Raw genomic sequence first — 15,445 nt, forward strand, 5'->3', positions numbered from 1 at the left:
CACTTTAGAGTATTAGCGGTACACGCGAATCAAAGACATTACAGTATGTGCATTGGGAAAATCATGAGATTTAAAATCATGGGGTTCATCTTCTAGTCAGTTTCCCAAACCCCCAAATAGGTCAAAATCATACAGATTTTGGTTTCAGCATACCTAACCTGTACTAAAGAAAAAAATGGTCCGAATGTAAGCCACTTTGAGAGCATTTCTGGCTGAAGAGAGGGGTACAAATGCTCTTTATAAATATTTTTTTCTGCTATTAAATGTCCATATTACTCAATTTTCCAGAAATACATTTGTACTTATGTACTCCTGCCTGAAACTCTGGGGAGCTGCTGCCAGTCCGTGTTGACAGTATTGGGGTCGACGGACCAACGGTCTGCCTCTTTACAGGGCAGCTTCCGACGTGGAAGGGGCACGACTCTTTCCAGGGTGTGTGAGGCGCTTGCTCCGGTTCAGCAGAAGCCCTTCCTCTTGGGAAAAGAGGAAACCGAAGCTCCCCTTTGCAGTGGATCCATATCCATCTCGGAGGGAATGGCTTCTACTGCATAGATCAGGTCTCTCAGCCGATTGCTACAATGCACTCTGCATGGGTCCGTCTTTGAGGACCCATTTGGAGACTTAAATCAGTTCAGAATATGGTCTGCTACCCTGAGAGCTCAGTTAACCGGGGGGGGGGGGGCTTACAGTTTCAGGAATGTAACCCCTATATTGTACCATCTCCATCATTCCCAGGTCCAATGCAAGGTATGCTTTTGACTTTCACAATGCAGTTCTCCCGAGTTTTTGCTTTGTGTAGAGTTAGACTGACTCTTAGGTTAAACGTGTGTAATCAACGAAAATCTGCCCTTATTCCCTTATGGGGGACACAAGAGCCCTTATAGAGTCCTTTGCAGGTTCTCCACCGGTCGGAGAAAATAACAGAGGCCAACCAGAGAATACTGAGAAGCAAAGCAGCTAGTAAGCCTGATCTTTATTGAACTGTTGCAACAGGGTGCCCCCTTCACACGCAGGAGAAGGAGGAGGACCCCGAACAAAGGTGTGCCCGCCCTTATATAGACATTTTAAATTGCCCACCCTGGAGTTCAAGACCACCCCCAGACACATCATGCCTACATCACAGAAGGGACGGTCTACAACAGAAATCTGAGTGCATTGTTTATCTCCTGTCTGGCAGGTTACCTGTTAATGCTTACTTGATTGGATATCCTGGGGAGCCTGGCTAGTCTTTTGTAGTGACAAATAGTTCCTGAGCCAGGTCACAGGCTCACCCTATTCATAAACAGATATACCCTTAAGACAGGTTTTGTGAATGAAAAGACAATGGAGAGGCTTTTCCTTTTTCCTTTGACCTTGCGGAGAAAACATTTGGTCAGTTTGGGAGCCAAAATGGCTCCAAGGCTGCCCTCCTGTGCTGCCTCAGACACGTGGCCCATACATAGAATCATAGAATCATAGAGTTGGAAGAGACCGCAAGGGCCATCGAGTCCAACCCCCTGCCAAGCAGGAAACACCATTTATGTACGTGTTTGCCTGGCACATCCATGAACATTTATTATATATATAAAACCTTATTTTTCTTATTTCACGTGAATAGGATTGCAGCCTAAAGCCCTAAATGACCTAAGATTGAGGGTATCATGATTTCCTTGTCCTTGTCCCATATGAGCCTCCTTGACTGCTGAGGTTGTCACTGAACATCAGAGGTCCAGTGGGACAGGACCTTTTCTGCTCAGGCCTCTTCTCCTTCTGCTAAGCAGTAAAGCCATATTGATACTTGTATCATTCAAGTTGTATGCTTTTAGGATGCCTTTTGATTACTGTATTATGATTTGGTTGACTATACAATTTCACACACAGCTGACTGAAAGGGCCGTAAGACTGATGATTTTCTCTTGGCTGCGTTCATTATTATTCTGTTGTTTTTGTTCTTACGGCTTTATTTGTATATAATTTTTATTAACTTCTCTGTTTTACAATTTATTCATTTAAGCCACCCTAAAATATCAGTGACTCCTCTTCTTCTCTTTCCATGGTTCATTTTGCATATACAGTGGTACCTCGGGTTACATACGCTTCAGGTTACAGACTCTGCTAACTCAGAAATAGTGCTTCAGGTTAAGAACTTTGCTTCAGGATGAGAACATAAATCGTGCTCTGGCGGCACAGCAGCAGTGGGAGGCCCCATTAGCTAAAGTGGGGCTTCAGGTTAAGAACAGTTTCAGGTTAAGAGCGGACCTCCGGAACGAATTAAGTACTTAACCCGAGGTACCACTGTAATAAGTTCCTGCATATTTTACATAAACTAACTAAACCATTCAGTATTCCATTATTAACATCCATCAAAACTTGAATTTATCTTAATGCTGCCAACGTTTTCAAGTGTACTGCTTTTTAAGATGGGGTTTAACTTGGGGGTTGTTTTATCTCATGAAATATTATTTTGGCACCATAACTTATTGAGAGACCTTACCACCTTGGAAGTTTGGCCGGGTAGAAGTTTTCAAAATCCAATACAAATAATTTTGCTGCTTTTTGTTGCTGTATTGTACTGTTGCTACTGTTCTTATATTGTTTTGGGGTTTGTTTAAGTATTTTAAATGGACTGGTGGCAAGAAAAACGTCAAAATTTGTTATGTATAAAGCGAGTGGCGCTGTGGGTTAAACCACAGAGCCTAGGGCTTGCCGATTAGAAGGTCAGCGGTTTGAATCTCCGTGATGGGGTGAGCTCCCATTGCTCGGTCCCTGCTCCTGCCAACCTAGCAGTCCGAAAGCACGTCAAGGTGCAAGTAGATAAATAGGTACCACCCCAGCGGGGAAGATAAACGGTGTTTCCGTGCGCTGCTCTGGTTTGCCAGAAGCGGCTTAGTCATTCTGGCCACATGACCCAGAAGCGGTACGCCGGCTCCCTCGGCCAATAAAGCGAGATGAGCGCCGCAACCCCAGAGTCGTCTGCGACTGGACCTAATGGTCAGGGGTCCCTTTACCTTTACCTTACCTAATACATACCAGGCAGTGCAGGTATAAAATGTGCAGCTCCTTGGTGATAAGTACACACCCCAAAAATAACAGAACAAAAAGAGAAGAGAGGATCCTTTGGGAGAGAACTTTGGACAACCTTGATGAGACTGAAACCCACCGGAGGCAATGATGGCCACTAATTTGGATAGCTTTAAAAGAGGATTAGACACTCACGTCCTGCTAGTGGGCATCTGCCCGGCCACTATGAGAACGAAATGGTGAACTAGATGGGCATTTGGCCTGATTCAGTAGGCCCTCCTTATGTTCTTAGGTAAATAAGCATCATAATATAGCACATAGCTGGATAGTTCTGTTTGCTGCCAGAGCAAGGAAGCTGTCTTTGCAACGCTGCACACCAGCAGAAAATAAAATGATGGACCAAACAGTCAAGGGTACTACTGTTTAGAGCCAAATATTTATTTAGAGGGGAAAAGGGGGCTTAAATTCACACACACACACACACACACACACACACACACACACACACACCCCAACCTATTTAAAGGTAGGCTGGCAGACAAACAGTTAAGAGCATTGGTAGGCAAAATAAGGCCCAGGGGCCGGATCCGGCCCAACCGCCTTCTCAATCTGGGCCGCGGACGGTCCGGGAATCAGTGTGTGTTTACATGAGTAGAATGTGTCCTTCGATTTAAAATGCATCTCTGGGTTATTTGTGGGGCCTGCCTGGTGTTTTTACATGAGTAGAATGTGCGCTTTTATTTCAAATGCATCTCTGGGTTATTTGTGGGGCATAGGAATTCATTTTTTCTCTCTTCAAAATATAGTCAGGCCCCCCACAAGGTCTGAGGGGCAGTGGACCGGCCCCCTGATGAAAAAGTTTGCTGATCCCTGGTTAAGAGCGTAACCAGCACTTTTTTGTTAGCTTAAACATGGTTTCCGGAGTCTACTTGGATCTCAGAAGGTAATTCAGGTTATAATCCTGTGCCTCTTTACCCAGGAGTAAGACCACCGAATGTGACTGCTTTTGTAGGATTGTTCTGCCAGTCACGCTGATGCACTTATATAAGCACACAACTGATCACTCAAGAACACGCTTCCTTTTATGAGCAGGGAGGGTGTGTGTGTGTGTGGCCTTTTTAAGCGTAAGAAAGAACAAGTCCATGTGATTTAAATCCACAGAACCCTTCGGGTTATATATGAATTTTGTGCACTTGAGCTGTGGAACTAGGGAAGGGTACGGAAATCAGTTCTGTTCTCCAATAAATATGTGCCTAACTATCAGTCTGGACATGGGTGGCGCTGTGGTCTAAACCACTGAGCCTTGGGCTTCCCGATCAGAAGGTTGGCGGTTCGAATCCCTGCGACGGGGTGAGCTCCCGTTGCTCAGTCTCAGCTCCTGCCAACCTAGCCATTCAAAAGCATGCCAAAGTGCAAGTAGATAAATAGGTACCACTCCGGCAGGAAGGTAAACGGTGTTTCCGTGTGCTGCTCTGGTTTCACCAGAAGCAGCTTAGTCATGCTGGCCACATGACCCGGAAGCTGTCTGTGGACAAACGCCGGCTCCCTCGGCCTATAGAGCTAGATGAGCACTGCAACTCCAGAGTCGTTTGCAACTGGACCTAACAGTCAGGGGTACCTTTACCTTTACTTATCAGTCTGGAGCAACTCAAATCAGGGGGGTGCTAATTTAAGGATGGAAAATCTGCAGCCTTCCCGTTATGTTGGACTACAATTCCCATCATCCTTGATCACTGGCCACACTAACTGGGCTGATGAAAGTTGGGAGCCCAGTGTCTGAAGGACCATGGATTCTCCATCCCTCCAGCTTATCCATGGAACCAAATTATCAGCGTAGTAGCAGTATTATATGAGAAAGAGCCAACTCTCTTCCCTTTTAGGTTCGGATTGATGTTGCCACGTGACAGACAAGACACCTGGAATACATTTTAACAAACTTTATTGACTATCGTAAGAAACTGGAATACAATAAATTCAAATTGAAAAGCCCAAGTCTACAGGGATAATAGATGAAGAAATAATACAAGGATAAGAACAGCAGACATAGAGATGTAACAAAACAGATCAATAAGCAAATTAAAAGGAGAAAGCTCAAAGGGAGAGTTAATCCAGACAGAAGAATATTTTTCCAAAATTAACTCCTTTCAATTCAGCTGGCCAAGATGAAGAGAGAGTACAAGCTAACACTATCTGGATCCTTCTATAGAGAGAGAAAAGCCATACCTTGTTCACAGGTATCTCAGTCCTTGCTAGCAATGCCTTTGAGGGTCTGTCCTTCAGTATGAAATGGGTGGTGGTCTTCAGGTAACAAAGATTATAACTTTGCCCCCATGTAACCACAACTAGCTTACCCAGATTTCCAAGCTAACAGCGTTTTCTCCTTTCTTTAACCTGTGCACAATGTCTGGTCTTGCATTTTGCACTCAGCTTTGGCCAACTGATCTTAACCTCTGTTATGTTTCTTAAAAGATACAGGATTATAACAGGAAGGTTTACAATATTGAAGACAGTTGGCTACTGCCAACAACTCCACTTTTGGTGGGAGCGTGGCATAAGGTTAAAAAAACAACAACTGGCAGATTACTTGAAAGTGAAAATATTTTTTTTTTCTGATTTAGTTCCATATCAGTTTCAACTATGACTGATTGAGGCCAACTCTTTTTTGCACACCTAGTTCAACATGGGATTTTTTTTTTTAAGTATCCACATTATAAATGCTGATTTGTATATGCAATGGAGTTATTAGTATCACAATATTTATTTATTGTACTGTAATCTTAATACTAGATGGTTAACCATACAGACTACCTCGAAAAACCCACATCAACAGGAAACTGGAACATAATGAGTGGCAAATACAAAATCAAGTCACATCAACGCTGCATTCTTACTTGGGGTTGAAGAAATACAGTATATAACATGATGGGGGAACTTAAAAAAATTATTGTGTTGATTTTTGTAAATGCATCCAGTCTTACATACTGTACTATTGGCGTTACCTACCTCAGAGCTTCGGGATCAGCAAATATATAGTAATAAAAGGCCCTGTTTCTGTCGTCCTTAGGGACTGGGAGGGTATAAAGCAGGCATCCTTAGCAGTAGGTGAAAACCTTGAAACGACCAATTCCCAGTCTCTTAAAATAAGGCAGAGTGCAAGCATAGCTGTCATCGTTTCCCTTTTTTAAAGGGAAATTCCCCTATTCCAAATAGGATTCCTCGCAAGAAAAGGCAAAAGTTGACAGCTATGAGTGCAAGTGCCTGGCACAAATCAAAAATTCATTCCAGATTTTAGTGTTCTGGGATTTTATTACACAGGGGAAGGAACAGAAATGTGTTCCACTGAGACAGAGATCCTTTGTCAAATTCAATGCTTTTGCAAATATGGTCAAAATGCAACTGAGAATATCAGCCACGAAACTACCCATATGGTGCTCCTGGTGATCTCCTAGGATTTCATATTAAGCTACAGGAGGTTAGCAAAACCTGCAACAATTTGCTGTTTCCCAGCTGTGGATAACCTTATCACCTATACAGTGGTACCTTGGCTTACGAACTTAATCCATTCCAGAAGTCTTAAACCAACGTGTTCTTAAACCAAGGTGTGCTTTCCCATAGCAGCGGGGGACTCAGTTTACAAATGGAACACACTCAACAGGAAGCAGAACATATTCTACTTCCAAGGCAAAGTTCACAAACCAAAACACCTACTTCCAGGTTTGCAGTGTTATTAATCCAAGTTGTTCATAAACTAAACCAAGGCACCACTGTAATGTAGAACCATTTGCCGCTGGAAAAATTAGGAATAAGCTTGCGATACACTGTAGCGGAGACGATCCGTAGTAGGTCTATAAAATGGCCATCAAGACACGGTATAAAATTTTCACAACTTGTTAAGGTCATGCCTATGGTGAAGCATTCCTTCTGAGCATTTCCCTCTGCCTGGGCTCTGCGTTCACATTTTGAAGGCCACTTCTGCAATTATCTACAGCAGCCTTCGCCAACCCGATGGCTTGGACTCCAATTCCCATCAGCCTTTGCAGGCTAGGGATGATGGGAGTTGTAGTCCAAAATATCTTCAAGGTCATCAGGTCGGCAAAGGCATAAACCAGGGATGGGGAACCTGGTTGGGTCTCACTAAACTCCCAACTCCTACCTGCCCTGAGCACTGGCTGGGTTACTCAAGGCTGATGGAAGCTGGAGTCTACCATTGTCCCTCCTCTAAAAGCCTTCTTGGTCTCTTAGATGGGCACAGAGGTGTGGTATTTTTAATCTTTGTTGGAAGCTGCCCAGAGTGGCTGGGGAAGCCCAGCCAGATGGGCAGGGTACAAATAATAAATTATTATTATTATTATTATTATCCACATCTCCACTGGTCAACTCCCTTGGTGGCATGCAATTATTCCTTGTCTATGGTAGGCTAGGAACGCAGTTCGAATCCCCACGATGGGGTGAGCTCCCGTTGCTCGGTCCCTGCTCCTGCCAACCTAGCAGTTTGAAAGCACGTCAAAGTGCAAGTAGATAAATAGGTACCACTCTGGCGGGAAGGTAAGCGGCGTTTCTGTGCGCTGCTCTTGTTCGCCAGAAGCGGCTTAGTCATGCTGGCCACATGACTTGGAAGCTGTACACCGGCTCCCTCGGCCAATAAAGCGAGATGAGCGCCGCAACCCCAGAGTCACAACTGGACCTAATGGTCAGGGGTCCCTTTACCTTTTATGGTAGGCTACCATTCCGAGTGCATAAATGCAAGACTGACCAATGGCTGAAACCAAAGACATTTGACTGACCAGATATTTCATGATTTGTTCACTGGCTGCTATCAAACGATGTTGACTAAAGTAATGGAAGTTGCTCGCGGGTACCGGACTCCCCCACCAACTACAAGATGAAAGGTTAGCAAAAAAATAAAGACATCTGGGCAAGGGAGGGGGAAAAAAAAAGATTACAGCAACAGTACAGAGAAGCAAAGGGGTCAGATTACTAGGGAAGATAGTAAATATTTTTTTTATCATATTCGAACAACAATGTTAAAATGTCATAGTAGGGTTTTTTTTCTACTTGGATTGTAAATTCCTTGGAAATGAATGTTTTTAAAAATGCACCTCAAAAGAAAAACAAGTGGCCGTGATCCTTCTCTGCATGGCGGCAGAGAGGAATCGCCACAGGGCCTCGCAAAGGCAATTTTTTCGCTTTGCTCCCTGCTCAGTGTGTACACCTGCACAGCAACACTGCCAACCCATGAGAAAGAGAATGTAAAACATCTCATATTCTCACCCTCAAATCTGCTCAGCTAATGAACATGCGCTCTCAGTGCTCGTTTTCTGCGACTGAGGCTGCAGCCGTTTGCACCCTTCCCTGGAAGTAAGCTCCACTGAACAAAGTGGGGCTTGTTTTTTAGGAATCGTGCGTAGGTTTGCACAACATGTTAAAGGTTGGAGGGGCAAAGGCAAGGAGGCCTTTTGGTTGCCGTGACAACCTGGGCAGCCACTTGCACATGTGCCAGTGATGCTCACACTGAGAAGGTATGGGGAGAACAAAAATGGCAATCATCTGCCTTGTCCTATAGGGATCCCTTTACAAGCAGGCCTTCGGCCCTGCCAGAGAGGACCACACCCTATAAATTAAGTTAAATAACGTTTATTAAAGCTCCACACTATCCAGCTAAAAAATACTTTTTATTACACTGATAGCAATTTTAATTTTTTTTAAAAAAAACCACACAAGTTCGGGGTAACCTGCTAGAAGATAGCAAACAGTGGGGTCTTCTATCTGTGCTTAGAGGGAAAGAATCTGTGGCCAGGCCTACATGGCAGGTTGCAGCCAACTAGGTTCTACTCAAGAGTAGACCTGCTGGAATTAATAGACCTAAATTAGTCATGTCCAGTCCTTTCAGTCAGCCTGATCTGAGCGCGACCTACATTAAATATGCCCCCTTTAGAGCTGCCTTTCTCCACTTTAGGCCCCAGATGTTGTTGGACTACAACTCCCATCATCCCTAGCTAGCACAACCAGCGGGCAGGGATGATGGGAGTTGTAGTACAACAACATCTGGGGACCCAAGGCTGAGAAAGGCTCCCCTATAGCGCAGTGCTGTATATGTCTACTCAGAAGCAAGCCCTCTTGAATTCAGCAAGTTTTACTCCCAGAAGCAAGAAAGTACAGGTTTGCAGACGGAAACTGTTTTCAGAAGCACGGTTTCCCCACTGAGGAACAGAAGAAGCTGGGTGGCCGTTTCCTATGGATCTCTTGGGAAGAAGGGGGGGGGGGGGAAATCCTAACACACAAAATAAATTATCTTTGAAGAGAGGACGTCACAACAAACAACAATGGAGAGTTACATTTTTGCTCGTTTCCGAAATTCCTGTGAAATGCATGTATTCACATTGTTCCTTCCTTTTCCACAGTTGCATTTTTGATTTTGCAGGTAAAGCACCCCCCTTTTTTAAATTAACCCCCCCACTCCCCCAAATAAAAGCAACAAGGGATTCCTAATCAAGAATTCCCAGCACCCTTACTGATCTACATCTCCTTGGATTCCTTTGGGGGGGGGCAGCAACGATAAACCAAGCAGCTTCCAAAAAAATGGCTTTTAATTTGAGACATGGTTGGCGGTACCAAACCGTGGGGAACTTCTTGCCATGGCTTCTGCCACCGCACAGTTGCTCTGATACGCACAACGGGAGAGACAGATCCTCGACTCTGTCCCTCAGTCAACGCAAGGCTCATTCAAGCCTCCTCTTTAAAACTGCATGATTAAAAGCGGAAGGAAGATTCCTCTGGCGCTCGTTACTATTCCGTCGCAGGAAAGGAAGGGTCCATCAGAAACAGCCCCTTCGCCACTCAGCTCCCCCATGTCCCGCGAATCAAGACGGGTCCTCCATCTTGATCTCAACTATCTGGGTTTCTGGAAGCGCATCACCTGGCTGACTAGAATTTGCAAGGCCGATGAGAGCCGCAGGGTCACCGCTCTGCTTAAGGGACGCGTCTGCCCCCTTCTCTCCTGGGCCCCAGAGACCATCAGGAGCCGGCGACCAGGTCGCGGCCACGGGAGATGTGTCAGCTTCGGCCAGGGAAGCCCCAAGGCTCCCGTCCTTGACGTGGACTCTCTGGTGGGACACGAGCCGTGAGCTCCGAGCGAAGCACTTCCCACAGTCGGGGCAGGCGTAGGGCTTCTCGCCCGTGTGGATCCTCTGGTGTGTTACGAGATCGGCATTGATACGGAAGCTCTTGCCGCAGATATGGCACTCATAAGGCTTCTCGCCGGTGTGGATCCTCTGGTGTTTGATGAGGTCGGAGCTGTAGCTGAAGCTCTTCCCGCAGATGCCGCAGGGGTAGGGCCTCTCCCCGGTGTGGACCCTCTGGTGGCAGATGAGGTGGGAGCTGCGCTTGAAGCCCTTCCCGCAGTCGGGGCAGGCGTAGGGCTTCTCGCCCGTGTGGTTCCTCTGGTGGGTCACAAGGTCGTAGTTGACCCGGAAGCTCTTCCCGCAGATGGAGCACTCGTAGGGCTTCTCGCCCGTGTGCACCCTCTGGTGGCGGATGAGGTGCGAGCAGTCGCGGAAGCGCTTCCCGCAGATCCCGCAGGGGTACGGCCTCTCCCCGGTGTGGACCCGCTGGTGGGAGATCAGGTGGGAGCTGCGGGTGAAGCTCTTGCCACAGTCGGAGCAGATGTAGGGCTTCTCTCCGGTGTGGCTCCTCTGGTGGTTGACCAGGTCGTAATTCGAGCGGAAGCTCTTCTCGCAGATGATGCACTCGTACGGCTTCTCGCCCGTGTGGACCCTGCGGTGGGACATGAGCTGCGAGCTCTGGGAGAAGCCCTTCCCACACTCCAAGCAGATGTAAGGCTTCTCTCCAGTGTGGACCTTCTGGTGGGACACCAGGTCGGAGCTGAAGAGGAAGTTCCGCCCACACTCCAGGCAGGTGAAGGGCTTCTCGTCCGTGTGCGTCTGCATGTGGTCGGCCAGTTCCGCCTGCTGGCTGCAGCCCTTGCCACACACGGGGCACACATGCGGCTTCTCCTCTTTGTGGACCTGCTGGTGTTCGGAAAGGCAGGCGCTCCCGCTGAAACACTCCCCGCAAACAGGGCAGATATACTGTGTCTGCGACGGGCAGGCGCTGCCGGCGTCATTCCCCAGGGCGTCTCCGTTGATGGGAAGGGAGTCGTTCTCCAGTTCTAGGGCAGAGCTCCTGGGGTCCGTCTCCGAACTGCTCTCGCTGAGTTCCTCTCCCTCCAGCTCCAGGTCTGGGGAGGCCAGCCTCCGGCAGCTTTCCGAGAGCACCCCATGCAGTTCTGCCGGCTTAGGGCCTCCCTGCTGAGAAGTCCCTTCCTCCTCCTCGTTCACCATCCTTTCACCTGCTGGAAAGGAAAGAGGGAAAAAGAACCCGCAAGGTATTCAGTATTATTCTTTGGCATTTGTGTTCAGGTGGGCTCTGGTCTACCAAAGCTTGTGCTGCAAAACCATTTGTAGGTTGCAATTCTAGGCGTGCCCCACGGAAAACAGGGAGGCCTGCTTGTGAGGAAACATGTGTAGGATTGCACTGCTTGTCTTGAACAGGGTGAGGAACCGACGGCCTTCCAGATATTGCTGTTCCCATCATCCCTGGGTCACTGGACATGTCTGCAGAGGTTGATGGGAGCTGGAGTCCAGCAACATCTAGAGGGCTACAGCCTCACCCTGCCTGACCTTGGGAGATCTTTGTGGTTTGTTCATCCTCAAGTTAGAAGCCCACACTGTAAGGAACCAGTGCGGCGTAATGGTTAGAGTGTTGGACTAGGACCTGGGAAAGCAGGGTTCAAATCCCCACTCAGCCACAAAGCTAACTGGGTGACCATCTCTGCGCCTAACCTACCTCACAGGGTTGTTATGAGAATGAGATGGGGGAGAACCATGTACACTTGAAGGTAAAGGTGGTATATTAAAGTAATAAATAAATTAAATAAACAAACCCAATTCCAGAAACACAGATCAGCTATGTAAATTGCACAAGTGGATTTTTAAAATTTGCACAGTTACATTGTTTGGAACATTTGATCTGTGATTCTGGAAATTTTGCATTTATCAACATCAACATTCTTAGCCCAGAAAATTTACGTTGTTGGCCGGTTTTTGTCCTGCCCTATTGCAGAATTCAGAAGATTTTAGCAAGGAAGAAGAGCAGAGATATGCTGGTCAGAGGAAAAGCAGAAATCACAGAGGGGCCATCTTAACTGTGGTTAGAAAGACCAAGAGCTGATGACAGGATTAAGGATTCCCTTCTCCTGGCCGCAAATTCCTCCCCACCCCTTAACTGCAGTTAAGTATTATACAAACAGTGGTGCTACCCTCGACTAAGGATAACCAGAGCTCATCCTTAACAAAGGTTGCAAACTCTGGTTTAATGCATGGTCTTCAATCCTTGTTAAGTAGAAATTGCTGAAATTTATCCTTTATTACTGTTGAAGTAGGAGAGGAGACACAGAGAAGAAAGAGGACATGATCCTATAACCCATCCACCCCAACTCTTAACAATGGTTGAAAGGACCCCCTTCAGAACATCTCCAGTGATACAGAACCAGAGCAGGCAATTCTTGAACTCCCTACCTCCCTCCCCCAAATACTTGAAAATTATTAAACCACTTTTTTGCTGCCGTTGTACAAGCAGGAGGACATACAGAACTGATATTAGGAACTGCACCCCAAAACAAAGGAGATGTTCTCTCCATATGCTGACATATGTGAGGGTTTTGTTTTTAAACAGGCAGACCTGTTTTGGCCAATTGTTATTTAAATGCCGTCTTCAGTGGTCAAAGTGAAACACATCAACTACAGGAAATCTCTGCTTCTTGTCTCACTTCTTCGCATTAACAGGCAATACCATTAGCAGAGATCTCTGCAGGCTGTTTTTCACTTTGACTTTGGCCCCTGAAGCAGGCCTTTGAATAACAATTGGCCACAACACCTTGGGTCCTTCCTTTGGGACGCTCACTGGTTTGTGCTATCAGTGGTTCCAGATTGGTGGTCCAAGGACGGGTCTGTAGCATCATTCACATATATTAAAAACGTACCCCCTCCATGGCTTGGGTTTTGAAAAACAGGGGGACCACAGTTGCTAATTGGGAACCTTTGCTGAATATTGCAATCATGTAGGGCTCTTCCAGCCTATTCAATAATCCAGCCTTGTCCAAACCTGCCTTGTTCTTTGTCACCAAATAACAGCGCCTTCTCAACTGTTTAGCAGACTGTAGATCACCTGAATCCTTCTTATGGATCAGTTTTCAGGACCTCTGAGCCACAGGAATACATAAAAGGCCACTTTGAAAATATTTTAAGCATCCTTTTTTTGTACTGACAAGGGGAGATACACATCCTGGATGTTGTGTACTCACTGGGAGTGCTACACCGATTGTTTCTTTCAAGCTGCATAATCGCTGCATGCTCAAACTCCTCTGTCCATTCATGAGAACTATAAACTTCATTAAAAAGGCGATGAAGCAATTGACCTCAAGGTCCTTTCCCGTATCACAAAACCATGCCCATCAAACACAGAAAGCTCTAGTTTGGGTGTAGTCGTCCTGAAGGGCCTAATTTTGTCATTCTCGGCCTCCTATCTGCAACCTGGGGATTATAAAACACACCCATTTTACGGGATTGTTGTTGAGGATTAATGCGGAAAACCTCGCGCCGTTGTCACGAGGGTTACGGGTTATGGAGCTTCGGGGGCGGCGGATCCTCCGACTTGGAACAGAAACAGCTAGAAGCTGTTCCTGGGATCCTTTGTTGGCAACACCTTTTAAATACCCCACAAACCATTCTGGCAATCATTTGCAAGCGGAAAAACAATAGGAGACCAGGTGGAGGCAAAACAACGAGGCGACTAAGCCCAGGCCAACCCAGACTCGAGCTGGATTGCGAAACGCAAACCACCCCCGCTCCCTTCCCGGGGGATCAGCCGAGGGAAGGATTTAGCCCCGGAGATCTGGCGATAAACAGCGCTTTAAGTGCTCGATGGCGGCGCCACAGGCCCTCCCCGCAGCGCAGCGCCCGAGATCCCTCGGTTACTCACCAGCAACGGGCGAGAGCAGCTGGGATTTGCAGGGCAGATCCGACCCGACAGGCGAAAGCGCCCCGCGCGCAAAGACGCGCGCAGCAGCAGCAGCAGCCGCCGCGCAAAAACTGAAGCTGGCTGTGTGTGTCTGCCAGAAGCAAAAAGGAGCCGCACCATCGGCCGCCTCTCTCCGCCCGCGCTGGCTGCTCAGGGGTTACTGCGGCGAGATCCCTTCGATCCGGCCCCAGGCAGCCAATCCCGGCGTCGGACGCGAGCTGAGTCAGGCGCAGGAAGCGCAACCTCGGCGAGGCTCCTCGGAGCAGCAGGGCGGCCCTTTGCAAAGGCCGTCAGGAATAATCCGGAGACCTCTGCTGGCCTCGCCGAGCAAAAGCGTCCGATGCAACCCCCGAGCCACTTCTTTCGCCTGCAAAGCAGGAAGGAAGCGCCGCTGAACTCTGCACTTTTTAGGGCACTTTTTCCTCCAAGGATCTGAAGGTGGCGCGCATGGTTCTTCTCCCTGTCCTCGTTTAATCCCCCACAACAACCCTGCGAGGTAGGTTAGGTTGAGAGGCAGCGATTGGCCCAAAGTCACCCAGTGAGCTTCGTGGCTGAGTGCGGATTTGAACCAAGGCAAAATACGGTTTTTCTTTTCTTTCCATCTGGTCCTGAAGTCCTTCAAAGCAATCCATTACATGTATTGCAGCCTAACAGGACGGCCCCTCTGGGACGGAGTTGTAAGGGACCCAGAGGATCATCTAGTCCAGCCCCCCCCCAAACTTGGCCCTCCAGATGTTTTGGGACTACAATTCCCATCATCCCTGAACACTGGTCCTGTTAGCTAGGGGGAGTTGTAGTCCCAAAACATCTGGAGGGGTGAGTTTGGGGGTGCCTTAGCTAGTCCAACTCCCAAATTATTTTTATTTTATTAATTTTCCAAAATATTACAAACCAAACCAAATTAATTTAATATAATTTCTTAAAATCGGGTTTCCCGCTCCTGACATCTAGTCCAACTATGCAGCTGTCCCACAGCAGAGAATCAAACCTGCAACCCTGGCGTTATCAGCACCATGTTCTAACCAACTGAGCTATACAAGAGCACTCTCAACAAGTTAATTCCTCTTAAATGAAGTGATGTCCCACGCAGACTGCCTTGGTGGATATAAGGAATGAAAGTGATGTGAGGCACACAGACCATCGGCGTGCATGAAGCAGCCTTTTACTGTACCCCCCCCATGCCAGAATATCATGCCTTACCCTCCAAATTACCTGCTTAGTTCGTTCCAAGTTTCTCAAACATAGGCACTTGCTTCTTACCTGTTCATCGCTGTCCCCCCTTGCAGAAGCTATCAAGCAATAATGGGCTCAAGCCCATCTCTTATTACCTCACTTCCTGAGAGAGCAGGTTGGGTCATCCTCACTTGTT

General features: G+C 47.3%; 1 protein-coding gene and 1 long non-coding RNA gene across 3 annotated transcripts in view; both read right to left on the minus strand.

The window, feature by feature from the left end:
* LOC309337470 overlaps positions 1–15,445 on the minus strand; it is a 119,810-nt gene that overhangs the window by 17,055 nt on the left and 87,310 nt on the right. The window lies entirely within an intron of this gene.
* On the minus strand, positions 8,061–15,310 carry LOC309336911 (uncharacterized protein). 2 transcript variants are annotated; one of them, XM_081853415.1, is made up of 2 exons: positions 15,289–15,310; positions 8,061–11,350 (listed from the first exon to the last, which is right to left on the minus strand). In XM_081853415.1, exon 2 carries the CDS (start codon positions 11,337–11,339, stop codon positions 9,861–9,863), a length of 1,479 nt encoding a protein of 492 aa, XP_081709541.1. In that variant the 5' UTR covers positions 11,340–11,350; positions 15,289–15,310; the 3' UTR covers positions 8,061–9,860. The 2 variants fall into 2 exon arrangements, with proteins under 2 accessions (XP_081709541.1, XP_081709540.1); XM_081853414.1 differs by lacking the exon at positions 15,289–15,310 and adding an exon at positions 14,038–14,425.

Source organism: Podarcis erhardii (genome assembly GCF_964252035.2).
Source record: "Podarcis erhardii genome assembly, chromosome: 2".
NCBI lineage: Eukaryota > Metazoa > Chordata > Lepidosauria > Squamata > Lacertidae > Podarcis > Podarcis erhardii.